The 14290-nt window shown below is 50.9% G+C and overlaps 1 protein-coding gene across 3 annotated transcripts; it reads left to right on the top strand.

Moving 5' to 3' along the window:
• Positions 1-511: 511 nt before the first annotated feature.
• Positions 512-10128, top strand: SPATA2 (spermatogenesis associated 2). Of its 3 annotated transcripts, none has more exons than XM_007185311.3 (3): positions 512-822; positions 6735-7182; positions 8144-10128. In XM_007185311.3, exons 2-3 carry the CDS (start codon positions 6847-6849, stop codon positions 9368-9370), a joined length of 1563 nt encoding a protein of 520 aa, XP_007185373.2. In that variant the 5' UTR covers positions 512-822; positions 6735-6846; the 3' UTR covers positions 9371-10128. The 3 variants fall into 3 exon arrangements, with proteins under 3 accessions (XP_007185373.2, XP_028023086.2, XP_057384808.1); XM_028167285.2 differs by having other exon boundaries at positions 6671-7182; XM_057528825.1 differs by lacking the exon at positions 512-822 and adding an exon at positions 886-1140.
• The last annotated feature ends 4162 nt before the right edge of the window (positions 10129-14290 follow it).

The following is a 14290-nucleotide window of genomic DNA, read 5'->3' as shown; positions in this document are numbered from 1 at the left end:
AAGCTGTTTCCATACTCACTTCATTCTCACATGAATCTCAGGAGGCGGTATATTATTATTGCATTTTACGGGTGAAAAAGCTGAGGCTCAGAGAAGTTAACTAGCCTAAGGTCATGCAGCTGGTAAGTGGCAAAGGCAAAGCTGGAACCCTTACTAAACATAGCCTGTAACATCAACAGTCCTCTCAAGTCTGGATCCAGGCTCACGTGATACTGGGCACCTCACTTGCTCTTTCTAAGCCTCTGGTATTTCCACCTGTAAAATGGGGGTGAGGGAGCCAACTGTCAGCTTCTGGTCAGGCGCGGTCGGGAGCTCAGCCCGCAGATCATCTCGACAAGGGGAGGAGGAGGCCGCGGGTCGCTCAGTCTGAGATCGCAGCTCAGAGCTACGATCTCCAGACTACAGACCGGTTCCCATGACAACCCGGCCAGCCGCCATCCTGTGACCGAGGGCGTGCGTCACTTCCGGCCCATTTATTTCCGGGTCCCAGCCCCGGCAGTGGCAGTGGGCCTTCAGGCCCCAAAGCGGGACTCCGCGGCCTCTCTGCTCACTCTTCTGCCTCCCGCTTCTTCCTCCGCCGCCAGCGAGCAACGGCCTCTCCCCAGCCCAGGGCGTAGCCGCGGCCCGGCCTCCCTTTGCACCCGCCTCCGAGAGACGTCACTTCCTGGTTGAGTGTTTCCGGGTCGCCGCGGCCCCGGGGCACTGGTCTCTGTCTCCTGCTGCCGGCCGGAGCTGCGAGAGCCCAGCGGGGCCTGGCTCCGGCGGCGGCCGCGGCTCCTTCTTGCTCCCCTCGGCCGGGGCGTCCTCGGCGGCAGTGCCGGGGTGAGTGCGGGGCGGCCGCGGGCGGAAAAGGCCTCTGGGGCTTTCCCCGGCGGAGGGGGAGCCCCCGGTTCGGCGGGGCCCGGCCGGCCCGGGAGCGGGGTCCCTTCGCGGCCTGCGGGGGCGACGGGCGGGCCCGTCTTTTCGGCGCTCCGGGGGCCTATTTAATTCTCAGGATCCCCACTCCCCCAGGGTGGCTCAGGGCAGCTCAGGAGGAGCACCCCCTCTACAGCGAGTAACACGGCAGGAGGACACCCCGATTCCACCGTGAGGCAGTTACCGCGTAGTGGTCCCCAGCTCACGCTCTGGCGGCATACTGGGGTTTGTACTCACTGTGTGACCTTGGGCAAGTCACTTCGTCTCTGAGCCTCAGTTGCCTGATTAGTTAAATGGGGAGTGAACCTGCCTACTAGGGCCGTGGTGGGGATGAAGTGAGACGCATGCGAAGCACAGTCTCTGGCATACAGCAGGCGTCCAATAAATGATAGCTGCTGTTAATTCATTCACGGACCCGTGGGGAGGGCCCGAGTTTGGGACTAGGGTGTTTTTCACAACTGATGTCGCACTCAGAGGCTGTTGGAATTATCAGGCTGGGAATAGCAGTCGCCAGCTTCTGTCCCCTGCAGGGAGGGGAACCTCCTTGCTTCAGAGCCCCTCTGCGAGTCGCAGCTGCCACTGGGGAAGCCCAATTTCAGCATCGCTGAGGTTATTTTCAGAGGTTTGGAAACCCTCTCTCTGAATTTCTCTGGAACTGGGTTGGGGTGTGGGGACCCTCTGGTGCTTCACAGCCAGTGGAAGGTTGCCTAGGATGTGTCTCAGGGGCCTCGGGCTGGGGATGAATGCAGAGGAGTGGGGTGCGGAGGTGGAGGGGGTTGATCTGCGCTCCCCTTGCTGCTGTTTGGAGGCCAGGGGAACTCTGAGCCGCTTGAAGCTAGACCAGGGATACATAAACCTGTGGACTGGGGCGATGCCGGGCCCAAAATAGCTTCTGTCTGTGCAGGGAGGGGGCGCCTTCAAATGCTGCTTGGGGAATGTTTCTGCTTGAATGGGCCAGCTGAGGTAAAGCCAAGCTCATGCTTTGCTATCCAGAATCATTTCAGTTCCGTTTAGTGAGGTTTTAAACAGATATAGCTTTCCTTTGAGATGTTTAAAAAATAATAATTAAAAAGCCACCACCTCCCTGACTGCAATATCTCTCTCTTCATTGCTTTGCTTTTCAAAGGGGGCCCAGATTGTGAGTGCAGGAAGTGCTGACCAGGCCTGTTGGCTCTGGGCACCCGTCTGATTCTGTTAGGGATGTTCACGGTGCCATTTTTTTTTTTCTCTCCGCCACACTGGCACCTCTTGGCGTTCCAATCCTTGGGTTGCTTGGAGAAATTAACAGCTTCTGTCACCGGGCTGTCTTGGTCTCCTGTAACCACACTGTTTTTGCAGAGAGTGTGTTTTTTGTTGTTTTTGCAGAGTGCTAGGAATAAATTGCTGGCTCTATGCTCAGAAGAGACACCAGCTACAATGCAGCCTGTATTCTCAGGAATGAATTCAGGAGGGATGATGTCAGCTGCTCTACCACTGGCCCGGCTCTGGTCAGCCTCTCCTCTTGGCCCTTGAGCTTACGTCATAAATAGATTTGTGGCTCTTCCAGCCCCATTCTGTGTGAGAAGAGGTGAATTTTGCTACTACAGGAATTTTTAGAACTCAACTCTGCTGGCCCTGCCATAGGGCATTCTGACTTAGTTGAGCCCTTTCAAGAAGAGCTGTCCAGCAGCAGGACAGCTTTGCCTAAAAGCAGCACAGCTCAGAGCTTGAGTCAGGGTTTTGGCCTCAGACCTAGGTTCAGATCTCAGAGGCACTTCTTCCTAGCCTTGTGATGTAGGGCAAGCGACTTGGCCCCCCTGAGCCTCAGTTTTTTCTTTTTTAACCCTGGAGTTGTCGTGTGGATTTCGTTGATTTTCACGGAGCACTTAGCAAAGGGCCCTCATGTACTAATCCCTTGGTGAATGGTACTAATGGTAACAATAAATGAGTGAGATAAATGAGAAAAAGCACAGGCTGCAGGGCCGGTCAACCCAAGTTCAGATTCCAGCTCTGACCCATTCAAGCTGTGTTGGGCAGGTTGTTTAATGGCTGAGCCTTGGTTTGTTTCCTCGTAGAATTGTGAGGATTAAACTGGGTGATGCAGTTAAAGTGGAAAGCCCAATGCTTAGCACGTAGTAGGACTTCAATAATTGTTAGTTTCCTTCTCTCCTTGCCTTAATTATCTTTTAGCATTCATTTTCTTTCACCTGTTTCCTCATCTACCTAGGTTGGTTCAAGATTTTTCTTAGATGGGTTTCCTATCCTTGACTTTGGGACTTTGAATACCAACTGGGCTATTTGGATCCCTTTTCCTTGTTTATCTGTCAGCCATAAACAAGAGTGTGGACTATGGTGTGATTACAGAGCAGCAGACGCTGAGCTTGAGGGCGGCTGACTTTGTTTAAAAAAAAAATCAGTCTCTATTAGCTGAAGGCTGACGTCCTTGGAGAAAAATCACAGCAGTGTTTAGAAGACTTGATGTCCCTCTGTTTAAATTGTTCTCAGGTGTACTAAAAAACAGTCCCTGGGGCCAGAGGCTGGATGAAAGCTTCTTTTGGATAAAAAAAAAAATGGTATATGTATATGGGTTTTTTTTAGCAAGGACAGTGATGTCGTCTCTCAGGTTGCAATACAGTTTTATTTTTTAAGAGAACATACATACTTTGATCCTGGGCAGTAAGCCCTTTCAAGTAGAATTCAGGGCAGAGCTATATCTTCTCAACTTCTGTTCCCTACTGTCCCCTACCCACCCCACATTCCCCCCACTGCACCCAGCCTAGGGCCCGGCATAGGGTAGGTGCTGCATACTTGTTGAGCTCAGGAATCATGGGGTGGTGGGAGGTACACAGGTTTCAAGTCATAAGGCCAGTGGACTCTGGGATCCACCTTTTCCTAACACTGAGCTATAGACAGCATGTCGTGTCATGGAGCCTCGGCTTCTTCTCGCTCCCGCTGGTCTCCCAGAATTCTGGGGAGAGCTAAATGAGAAACTGAAGCATCATTTCGCCTGTTTTATCAAACACCTACTATGTGCCAGGAGCTGTGTTAGGCATCTTGGTGAACAAAACAGACACTGTCCTTGCCTTTGTGGAGCTTACTGGGTATTGGCGGGAGACAAAGAGAGGAAGCTAGTAAATGAATAAAGTTCATAATTTCAAATGGTGATTACCCCAGGGTAACGCAATAACGAGGGCCAGGGCAAGTGGGATTTACTGAGCTGAGGTTGTCAGGGAGAGCCTCGGAGGGATGACATCTGAGCTGAGACCTGAATGATGGGAGTGAGCCAGCGACGGGAGGAATCAAAGGAAGAACATGCAGAAGGAACAACATGTGCAGAGGTCCCGAGGTAGGGACTTCCCTGGTGGTGCAGTGGTTGAGAATCCACCTGCCAATGCAGGGGACACGGGTTCGAGCCCTGGTCTGGGAAGATCCCACATGCCGCGGAGCAACTAAGCCCGTGCGCCACAACTACTGAGCCTGCGCTCTAGAGCCAGCGAGCCACAACTACTGAAGCCCGCGCGCCTAGAGCCCGAGCTCTGCAACAAGAGAAACCACCGCGATGAGAAACCCGTGCACCGCAACGAAGAGTAGCCCCTGCTTGCTGCAACTAAAGGAAACTCGCGCGCAGCAACGAAGACCCAACGCAGCCAAAAATAAATGAATTAAAAAAAAAAAAAGAAAGGCTACCTGGCCTTTAAAAAAAAAAAAAAGGTCTTGAGGTAGAAATGGGCTTGATGTGTTTGAGGAGCAGACAGAAGGGTCCTTGTGGGTGGACCTTAAGAGGGAAGGGAAAGACTGCTCTGAGGACCACAGAGACGGTCAGGAGGTAAAATTTGATCCCAAGTGGATTTGTTTGCCTTGTGTGCTCCTCAGGCCTATTTGTTCTATTTGTTCCTGAAGCCTTGGGCTTCCTTGGCAGGGCAGTGGGTGGGAGAAGGTGACCTCTCTGTGTCCCTAATTCTCCTGCATGTCTTACCCCTCACCCCACAGTTAAGACCCCTGGGTGTCTCCCCAAAACTGTGGAGAAGCCAGAGGAGTGGCTCATTGAGACATGGGTGATTTTATTGACTTCCTGGTAGTTGCCAGGCTCGTAGGCCCTTAGAACTTCTGAGCTGAACTCAGATCTGCTAAAGGACTCCACAGGTTTGTCCCATCCCACTGTGGCTTCTTTTTGGTCCCTCATCATTTCCCACAGCCAGCAGGACCCCACCCTTCACTCAGGCAGCAGGTCTTTATGAAGCACGTAACCTGCTCTGGCATTGTGACCCTTATTGAGTCATTTGGTCGCAATCCCTGCACCCATGAGCTTGTGGTCAGGAAAGGCAGGACAGGCGAGTGTAAAAATGCATGTCCACCCCCGAGTCGGAGTTATTTGCATCACTCTGATCTGACCTCCTTGAGGATGCTTGGAGGGTCTAGCACCTTCACACACCAGGAATGTCTGCTTGTGTGTATCAAGGGCTTACTTTGAGCTGGCATTCTGAAGAGCTTTCTATACTGATTGCATATAATCCTTCCACCAGCTCTGGACTATAAGTGCTATTATTAACCCCCTTTTTCAGATGAGAAAACCGAGGCCCAGGTTGAGTAGTTTGCCCAAGTAACCTAGAAAAGCAGATCCAGGGTTCACACCCAGGCAGTCCAGCTTTGCAATCTGTTTGTAACCCCGATGCTGTGTTGCCTACCCTGGCCTGGCAGGTCCCTCCATGAATCCAGATTTGCTCCCAGCATCGTAACACCAAGGATACTGATGGATCTGTGCATGTTCTACTAACAAGTGGCCAAGGAGACAGCAAGAGTGTATAAATTCTGTGTGTCCCGGCTCAGAATGTCCTTTCCTCTCCCAACAGTGGACTGTAAAAAAAAACAAAGTCGGATATGGAATTCCCTGGTGGTCCATGGTTAGGATTCCACGCTTCCACTGCAGGGGGCATGGGTTCGATCCCTGGTCTGGGAATTAAGATCCCACATGTAGCGCGGACAAAAAAACCAAAGACGGATAAAGGCACTCTCCAGGACTCAGCAGCCAAAGTGGTCTTTTTAAAAAAATTGCAGATATGATCGTGTCCCTCTCCCCCTTGCTTTGAACTGTTCAGGGGCTTCACTTGGCTCTTTGAATAAAATGTACGATTCTTTGAGACCTTGGGGATCAGGATCCCGCTTATGCCGGCAGCTTCATCTCCTGTGACTCCCCTCCTCTCTCTGCTTCAGCCACACTAGCCTTCTTTGTGTTCACATGCCAGGCTCCTTCCCGCCTCAGGAAAGCGGGGTGTGGTGGTTAAGGGGACGGACTTGGGAGCCAGCCTGCCTGGGCTCTGATCTCAGCTCTGCTTCTTAATAGTCCTGTAACTTTGGGCAAGTTTCTTGATGTCTCCATGTCTCAGTTTTCACATTTGTAAAATGGGGATAACAATAGTGCCTATCTCCTGGAGTTGTTTAAGAAGACGGAATGAGTTAGTCCATGTAAGCACCTGGCATGTAGTAAGTGCTGAAAGTGTTAGCTCAGGGCCTTCCTCCCTGCCGACGCCTCATCCTTTGGGTCTAACCGTCACTTTCTCAGGGGCTTTTTAACCATCCCCCATCCCCATGAAACCAAGTTAGGTGCCCCAATCGTATTTTTCATTTGTGAGCTCAGCAAAGTCAAGGACCTTATCTGTCTTGTTTCCACTTCAACGTGGTGCACCTATTCACTAAATGTGTTGAATGAGCAGAAAGGGCCAGGGGCTGGTGGTGCCCGGTGTAGCTCAGGACAGCTCTGTTTTTTGTTTGGCCTCAGCAGCTGCAAGCTGGGACGTGGACCATCTCAAGGAATGATGTGCTGCTTATTCTTCCTCTTCCAGAGCATTCTGCTGGTCCAGGCAGGCGACACGTCAATGCTTTTAGCAATGTCCCTGCCTCTAACTCAGAAGCCATGGAGGAAATAAGGTAGCCCCCGTCCCTGGATCGGATCGGATGGGGAAGCCCAGTTCAATGGATGCAAAATATAAGGATGACTTATTTCGGAAGTACGTGCAGTTCCACGAAGGCAAAGTGGACACCACCCCCAGCAAGCAGCGGCCTGGCAGTGATGAGTCCCTGCGGGTGGCAGCCTCGACCCTGCTCAGCCTGCACAAGGTGGATCCCTTTTATAGATTCCGGCTGATCCAGTTCTATGAGGTGGTGGAGAGCTCCCTGCGCTCGCTGAGCTCCTCCAGTCTGCGGGCTCTGCACTGTGCCTTCAGTGTGCTCGAAACGGTGGGTGTCAACCTTTTCCTCTACCCGTGGAAGAAGGAATTCAGAAGCATCAAGGTAAGGTCTCGGGATGGGCTCGCCACGCTGGTCTCCCTTCTCCCTTCTCGCCCCTTCCAGTCCACCTTGAGAGGTTTTGTGCCCATCTAATCACATCCTTCCTCTGCTCGCGGGTCCCCCCGGCTTCCCCACTGCCTTTGAGATAGCAACCAGAACTGCCCCCATGGCTCCCCACCTGGCCCCTCTGCCTGGTGTCATCTCTTAACTGGCTCCCCACCCCTGGCAGCTCACATCTGAAACTGAGGTTGGAAAGGTGGGCAGTACCCGGTTGTGCAGGGCCTTGGAGCCCAGGGCAGAGGGCTGGAATTTATCCTAAGGGGGCTGGGAAGCAGGCAGTGCCGGGATCAGGTTTACATTGGAAAAGAATACTCCTGCTTGCTGTACGGGAGATGGATTGTAGAGGGGCAAGAGTCGGCGGGGGAGACCATTAGGAGGCTGCTGAAGGTGTCCGCGCAAGCTGAGGAAAACAGGAGGGAGGAGGATGAATTCGAGACAGAGAATTCTGAATCATTCCAAAGGCAGCGATGGCTCAGGAGAGTTTCCACCAAGTCAGGCTAAGCCTAACGTGTGCTTCACACCTTTGTAGAAATGCCAGAAAGGAGTATTCTCATTGCTCATGGCTGTTGTGCCTCTAATCCGATCCCCTTTCTTCACCCACGTTTGCCCTGCTCTTCCTCAAGGAGCAGAGCCACTGCACCCCATGTAGAAAGCTAGTGGCTTTGTTCCCTACGCTGAAGAAAGGAGCGCTGTGTCATTTCCCTCAGACCTGCGCGCTGAGCTGTTGGGAGGCATTAGCCTCTGCCTCCCGCGCTGAGACGCCGCCCTGGAGATCACTCCCCCTTCCTCCCCCGCGTGTTCCGGTTCAGACTTGATGGGATACGCTCTGATGCAGGCTCCGTGCGTTGTGTGCCTCAGAGAGAAAAACCCGCCTCTCTTTTTCTACCCTCCTTCCTTCCCCTAGACCTACACGGGCCCCTTTGTTTATTATGTCAAGTCCACATTACTGGAAGAGGACATCCGAGCCATCCTGAATTACATGGGCTACGTGCCCGAGTTGGGGACTGCGTACAAGCTCAAAGAGCTGGTAGAGACCCTCCAAGTGAAGATGGTCTCCTTTGAGCTCTTTCTGGCCAAGGTGGAGTGTGAACAGATGCTGGAAATCCACTCCCAAGTCAAGGACAAAGGCTACTCTGAGCTGGACGTGGTGAGCGAGCGCAGGAGCAGCGCGGAGGACGTGCATGGCTGCTCAGACGCCCTGCGGCGGCGGGCCGAGGGCCGGGAGCACCTGACGACCTCCATGGCCCGCGTGGTGCTCCAGAAGTCGGCCAGCGAGCGGGCAGCCAAGGACTACTACAAGCCCCGTGTGACCAAGCCCTCAAGGTCGGTGGACACCTACGACAATTACTGGGAGAGCCGGAAGCCGCCCCTGAAGGCCTCGCTGAGCCTGCGGAAGGAGCCTGTGGCAGCAGACTTGGGGGACGACCTCAAGGACGAGATCATCCGCCCGTCCCCCTCGCTCCTGGCCATGTCCAGCTCCCCCCACGGCAGCCCGGGTGACCTGCCGTCCCCCTCCCCCAACAATGGCCTTGGCTTGCTGCGTGGCACGTACTTCTCCACTCAGGAGGATGTGGATCTGTACACAGACTCGGAGCCCAGGGCCACGTACCGGAGGCAGGATGCCCTGCGGCCAGACATCTGGCTGGTCAGAAGTGACGCCCACCCCATCTACCACAAGCGCTCGCCCCCCGCCAAAGAGTCCGCCCTCTCCAAGTGCCAAAACTGCGGTCTGTCCTGCAGCTCCTCCCTCTGCCAGCGCTGCGACAGCCTGCTCGTCTGCTCCCCAGCCTCCAAGCCCGGCGGCTTCCCCAGCAAGGCCTCCGCCCACGACAGCCTGGCCCACGGGTCATCTCTGCGGGAGAAGTATGCAGGCCAGACGCAGGGCCTCGACCGGCCGCCGCACCTCCACTCGAAATCCAAGCCCTCCCCTGCAGCCGCCTCCCGCTGTGGCTTCTGTGACCGCCCGGGGGCCGCCAACACCTGCACCCAGTGTTCAAAAGCCTCCTGCGACGCCTGCCTCAGCACCTACCATTACGACCCCTGCTGCAAAAAGAGCGAGCTGCACAAGTTCATGCCCAACAACCAGCTGAACTACAAGTCCGCCCAGTTCTCCCATCTCGTGTACAGATAGACTCGCCTTGCACCTCCCTGCTACAAGGGCTACACCACTGACCTTTCTGGTTTCCTGGGGAAGAAATGTTAACGCGTTGATCTCAGAAGCAGAGGCCTGCACTTGACCACGTGGTTGTGGCGGGGGGATCATGCGGCCGGCTGCCTCACGTGGGAGTTCCCCTATCGACTCAGATATGTCAGCTGATGGCTGCTTTGCCACCTGGCAAGAGAGACGGTGGCACTTGCATTCAGATTCATTTTTGCTAATCACTCCCTGTTCCGTTCTTTTGTTTTTGTCTCTCAAAGAGGATTTCTATCTCTGGGACTCTTGCCATGCCGACCGCTCCCACGGCAAAGCCAACTTGGACTGGGAAGGGCCCTCCAGGTCCCCTCCAAACGCCCACCTGGAGTGGTGAGCTAGAGGCCTGTTGGCTTGTGAAATGAGCCCTCCTGCCACACCGGGCCTCATCCACTGGCTCATCCCTCCACCACCCTTTCCCAAACACGAGGATCCCTGGTGGCATCCCCCCACCCAACTTCCCTGCCTCTCCACGTATCGAAGGTGACCCGAGTCCAGGATTCGCTTAATGTCATCCTGTTGCCTCCACAGCTCAGTTCAGCCTTGGGGTTTGTGAAGTTGGCTCTAGCGCTCTGAAGGGTGGACCTTCCACACTGGGACTGACTTTTACCCCCTTTCTGTTGTTTGCACGTGCCTCTCTTACTCTACTGTAAATAGATTATTTTTGAGATTTATTTTTAAATAAATATTCAACTTGCTGTGTGTTTCAAAGTGGTTAAAACATTAACGATGTAGCTATTTATAAAAATGCCCCGGGTTCTTTAGTCTTCCAAGGGAGGGGCTCATGCCCTTCCACCTTGTATCCTCCACTCGCCACAGCCCGAGGGTAGAGTGGAGATTGTAGGGGCAGAGGAGGAACGGAGACGATGTCCCCTGAGTTGGTGGAGGGCCACTGTCTTCCCTACAATAAATTTCTAACACCTACCTCCAGTGTGCACTTAGGGGGTTAGTCCGGACCGAGAGGTCTGTGCGCCTGCAGACTGTGACAACCTAGTGACAATTCAGGAACCTCACCCTGTGGATCTCCAGCCTGGTCTTTGCCGCTTGCTGAGCGTGAACCTCGCACTCCAAACTTCTTGAGTCTCAATTCAGAAGGAAAATCGTTTGGGATTCCCACCACCCCTCCATCTCAGTCCTCTTCTCTTCACCTGTTTCCAGGATTCCTCTGCAACATTTGTGACCTTTTTGCACTAAAAGGGGGCAGGAGCCGGCGTGTGCCCATCAGACAGATGTGTCCTGAGATTCTTAGCTGAGCCTCAGCGCTTCTAAACCCGAAGGCCTCTTAAACTCCTCATGTGAATTGCTGACCCCGGATTTCCTTTTGGGGTGCAGAGCAGGAGTGGGGCAAGAATTTGAAAATAAAACTGCTTCCTTGTGAACTAACAGTATATTTTAGCCATAAGTGTTTGTGATGTACAGAATATTGTAGGAATTTACATGCAGTGGGTTTTCTGATAGAAGGAGGTATTCAGCTCTTGAGCAAATTTAAATCTGGCTGAATCCTGAGGCCACTGTGAATTTGCTGATGTTCTTCCAACTCAGTCGCGTGATTTTAAGGTTTTCAAAATCTTCTATGGCTCTTTTTCTATATATCTAGTAGATCACATGCAGATATTCAATGTGTATATAAAGCTGAATTTCACCCAACTTCATTACTAAGACCCACCCATTCTGGGGCATTCATCTCTGATGTTCTTCCTTTTCACGTTTCAGAAGTGTCCGTGCCTGTCCCAGTCCTGAGTTTTCTAGTTTTCCATTTCCAGACTGCTCTAGCACTACACTAACTCTTTTAACCAACCGTGATGCCACGTAACTTACACAGCAGACAAAAGTAGGAATAACTAACTTGTCCTGGAAGAGAAAGGCCAGTGTGTGTATCATCACGGAAATACTGTGTTCGTGGACTGGAATAGGAAATGCTATGACCATGCTCCTCCTCGTTGTGTATCTTATTGTATGAGGTTGCTGTGACCGAGATAAATACACGCTAATTTAAAAAAGCAGATGTTTTGCATTTGATTTCTACCAAGAGTTGAAATGTTGAGAGATGATTTAAAAAAAAAATAAAGTGTCTTCCATTGTTAAATGAAGTGTTTGGGGTTTTATGTTCCTCCTCCCTGCTGCTCTGAAGTTTGGGTTGCTTGGGGGTTTTTGTTTTTTTTTAAATTTAACTTCAAGAAAATTTTATTTATTTATTTATTTATTTATTTATTTATGGCTGTGTTGGGTCTTCATTGCTGCGCGCGGGCTTTCTTTAGTTGCGGTGAGTGAGGGCTACTCTTCGTTGCAGTGCGCAGGCTTCTCGTTGCGGTGGCTTTTTTTGTTGCGGAACATGGGCTCTAGAGCACAGGCTCAGTAGTTGTGGCACACGGGCCTAGCTGCTCCGTGGCATGTGGGATCTTCCTGGACCAGGGCTTGAACCCGTGTCCCCTGCATTCTTAACCAGGCAGGTGGATTCTTAACCACTGCGCCACCAGGGAATTCCAGTTGCTTGGGTGTTTTGGTGTTTTTTTTTTGGTTTTTTGTTTGTTTGTTTGTTTTTGCTCAAGCCATGTTCTTTAGTGACAGGACTCATATTTTCTCCTCCATGAAACTGACAAATGACAGCCAGCATTTGAGTGCTTATACTGTGAGCCAGGCATTTTATACGCTGAGACTTTACATTCATGATCTCATATAATTGTCTCAATCCTCCTAGAAGATAACATAAATCCTGCTCTGATCCCCATCTTACCAATGGGGAAACCAAGGTGTTCCGAGTTCAGCCATGTTTCCTAGGAGTGAGACTGCAGACTCCAGGAGAAGTGATTGTTGGTGGTGACTGACAGGAATTAAATAACATTGAAGGGCGTTGTGAAAAAAATTAATCCCGTTTAAAATTTTTTTGATTCGTTTAAATTCCCTAAGGAGGATCCTGGTCAGTGTAATGCGAGTTTGTCTTTAACAAAGAGAAAGCAGGAGTCAGGCTGAGAACCTCTGGCAGAATCTTAGGTTTTCAGTTACCTTCTATTTAGGGCAGGCCATACTACTTTTCCAATGATTGGGGATTACTTTAAAAATCAATTCAAGGTGTTTTTAAAAATGAAGTTTCCTGAAACTAATATAACATTGTAAATCAACTCTACTTCAATAAAAATAAATAATAAATAAATAATGAAGGTTGACTTAAAAGCAAAATGTCTTGCAAAAATCTTAAGGGTGGTGTAAGAGCAGCTGTGGTTTGGGACATCCTGTCTTTATGCGCTGGTAGGGTGTCTGTGCCACCATGCTGACCACTCTGCAGGGTTGGACCCCACGAAGCCACTCAGCTGTCGGGGAAGAGACTGAACGGTTTTCTCCATCTCATTCACTGGCCGAGCAAATATCCAGGCCTTGGACCAGACCAAGGCCCAGGTGCTGGGTTTGGTTTTAGTGACAGCATAGGAAATGGCACTGCCATCGTGGCTCCTGGGAACAGCAGCTTCCTAGAGCTGAACACCCAGCTTGGGAGAGCAAAGGAAGCCAGACACTCACTCCTGTATCTAAAGCGGAGCAGAGACTCTGAGCAGATTGCTTAATTTGTATATGTAAATGACAAGCATATTTAAACATCCTCAGGCCCACCAGCTGTACAACATTAACATTAGCCTTGCTGCCAGCTCTGTACCCCACACGACATTGCCAATTGAACCCCAATCTCTGCTCACCCTTTCTCCCTTGGTAATAGAAGCCTTGAGTTTTAGACATCTAGCCATCCAGAATAAAGACCGCCTTTCCCAGCCTCTCCTGCAGCTGGGCATGGTCATACGGTTATGTCTGGTCCCTAGGATGGAAAGATGCTGTGTGTGGCTTCTAAGACATGCCCTTCAAAGAAAGAAGCTTGTTCTTCCCACCCTGGCTGCGCTGGCTGGAGTGGAGCAGCCATGTGAGACACTGAGGCAGAGGCCAAGTGAAGGGGGGTGCAGTTAGTAGCTGGAAGAGGCTGGGTCCCTGATGCTTAGGAAGCCGCCATCATACCTGGCCTGCCCAACCTACCTTCAGAGTTTTATATGCGAGAAGTAAACTTCTATCTTGCTTAAACCACATTTTTTCCATTTGCTCATTTTAGAAAACTTTTTATTTACAAAAGAAGTGAGATGACTCTAATGATGCCTCATGTACATCGAACGCAGGACTTCAACAGTTCAACGGTTAACAACTTCTGGCCAATCTGACTTTTTTCTGTACCTGTCCATCCACTTCCCCCACTCCTAAGTTCCTTAGAAGCAAATTCCAGACATCTGTTTCATTTGTGAACATTTCAGTACCTGTATCTAAAAGACAAGGACTTTTAAAACAATACCATGATCACATCTAAATTTTTATAACAGTTTCTTAATTGTAACAAATATCCAGTCACTGTTCGCAGGTCCAGTTGTCTTATAAGTGCATACTTTTAAAACTGTGTGTTTGCATTGGGGCTCAAATAAGGTCTCACGTTGTTGCAATGGATAGATCTTTAAATCACATTTATCCTAAAGGCTGTCCCTATAGAAAAGGACACTTTTCTCTTTCTCTTTTTTTCCCTTGAAATGTATTTGTTGAAGAAATCAGATTGTTTGTCCTTTAGTTTGCCCGAGTCTAAATTTTGCTGATTGCAGCCCCTGCTGTTGTTTATCAAGTTCCTCTGTTCTCTCAACCTCCTGAAAATTGGCAGCTGGCTCTTCTTTTTTTTCCAGTTTCTTACTGTTTGTTTGAATATGTTGTACAAAAGTAGAAAAATAAACATTTCTTCTGCAGCTCCATAAATAAAGGGTGAGAGGAAATAACTTAAGGCAGGGTTGGGGCTTAGTGCATAAGTAAGGTCTGGGTCCCAGACGGGGTGGGGCTGGGTCCAGGTTT

This window comes from Balaenoptera acutorostrata, chromosome 15 (assembly GCF_949987535.1).
Source record: "Balaenoptera acutorostrata chromosome 15, mBalAcu1.1, whole genome shotgun sequence".
In the NCBI taxonomy this organism is placed as follows: Eukaryota; Metazoa; Chordata; class Mammalia; order Artiodactyla; family Balaenopteridae; genus Balaenoptera; species Balaenoptera acutorostrata.
Note: the sequence above shows the minus strand (reverse complement) of the source record. Positions and strands in the feature narration are given on the sequence as shown.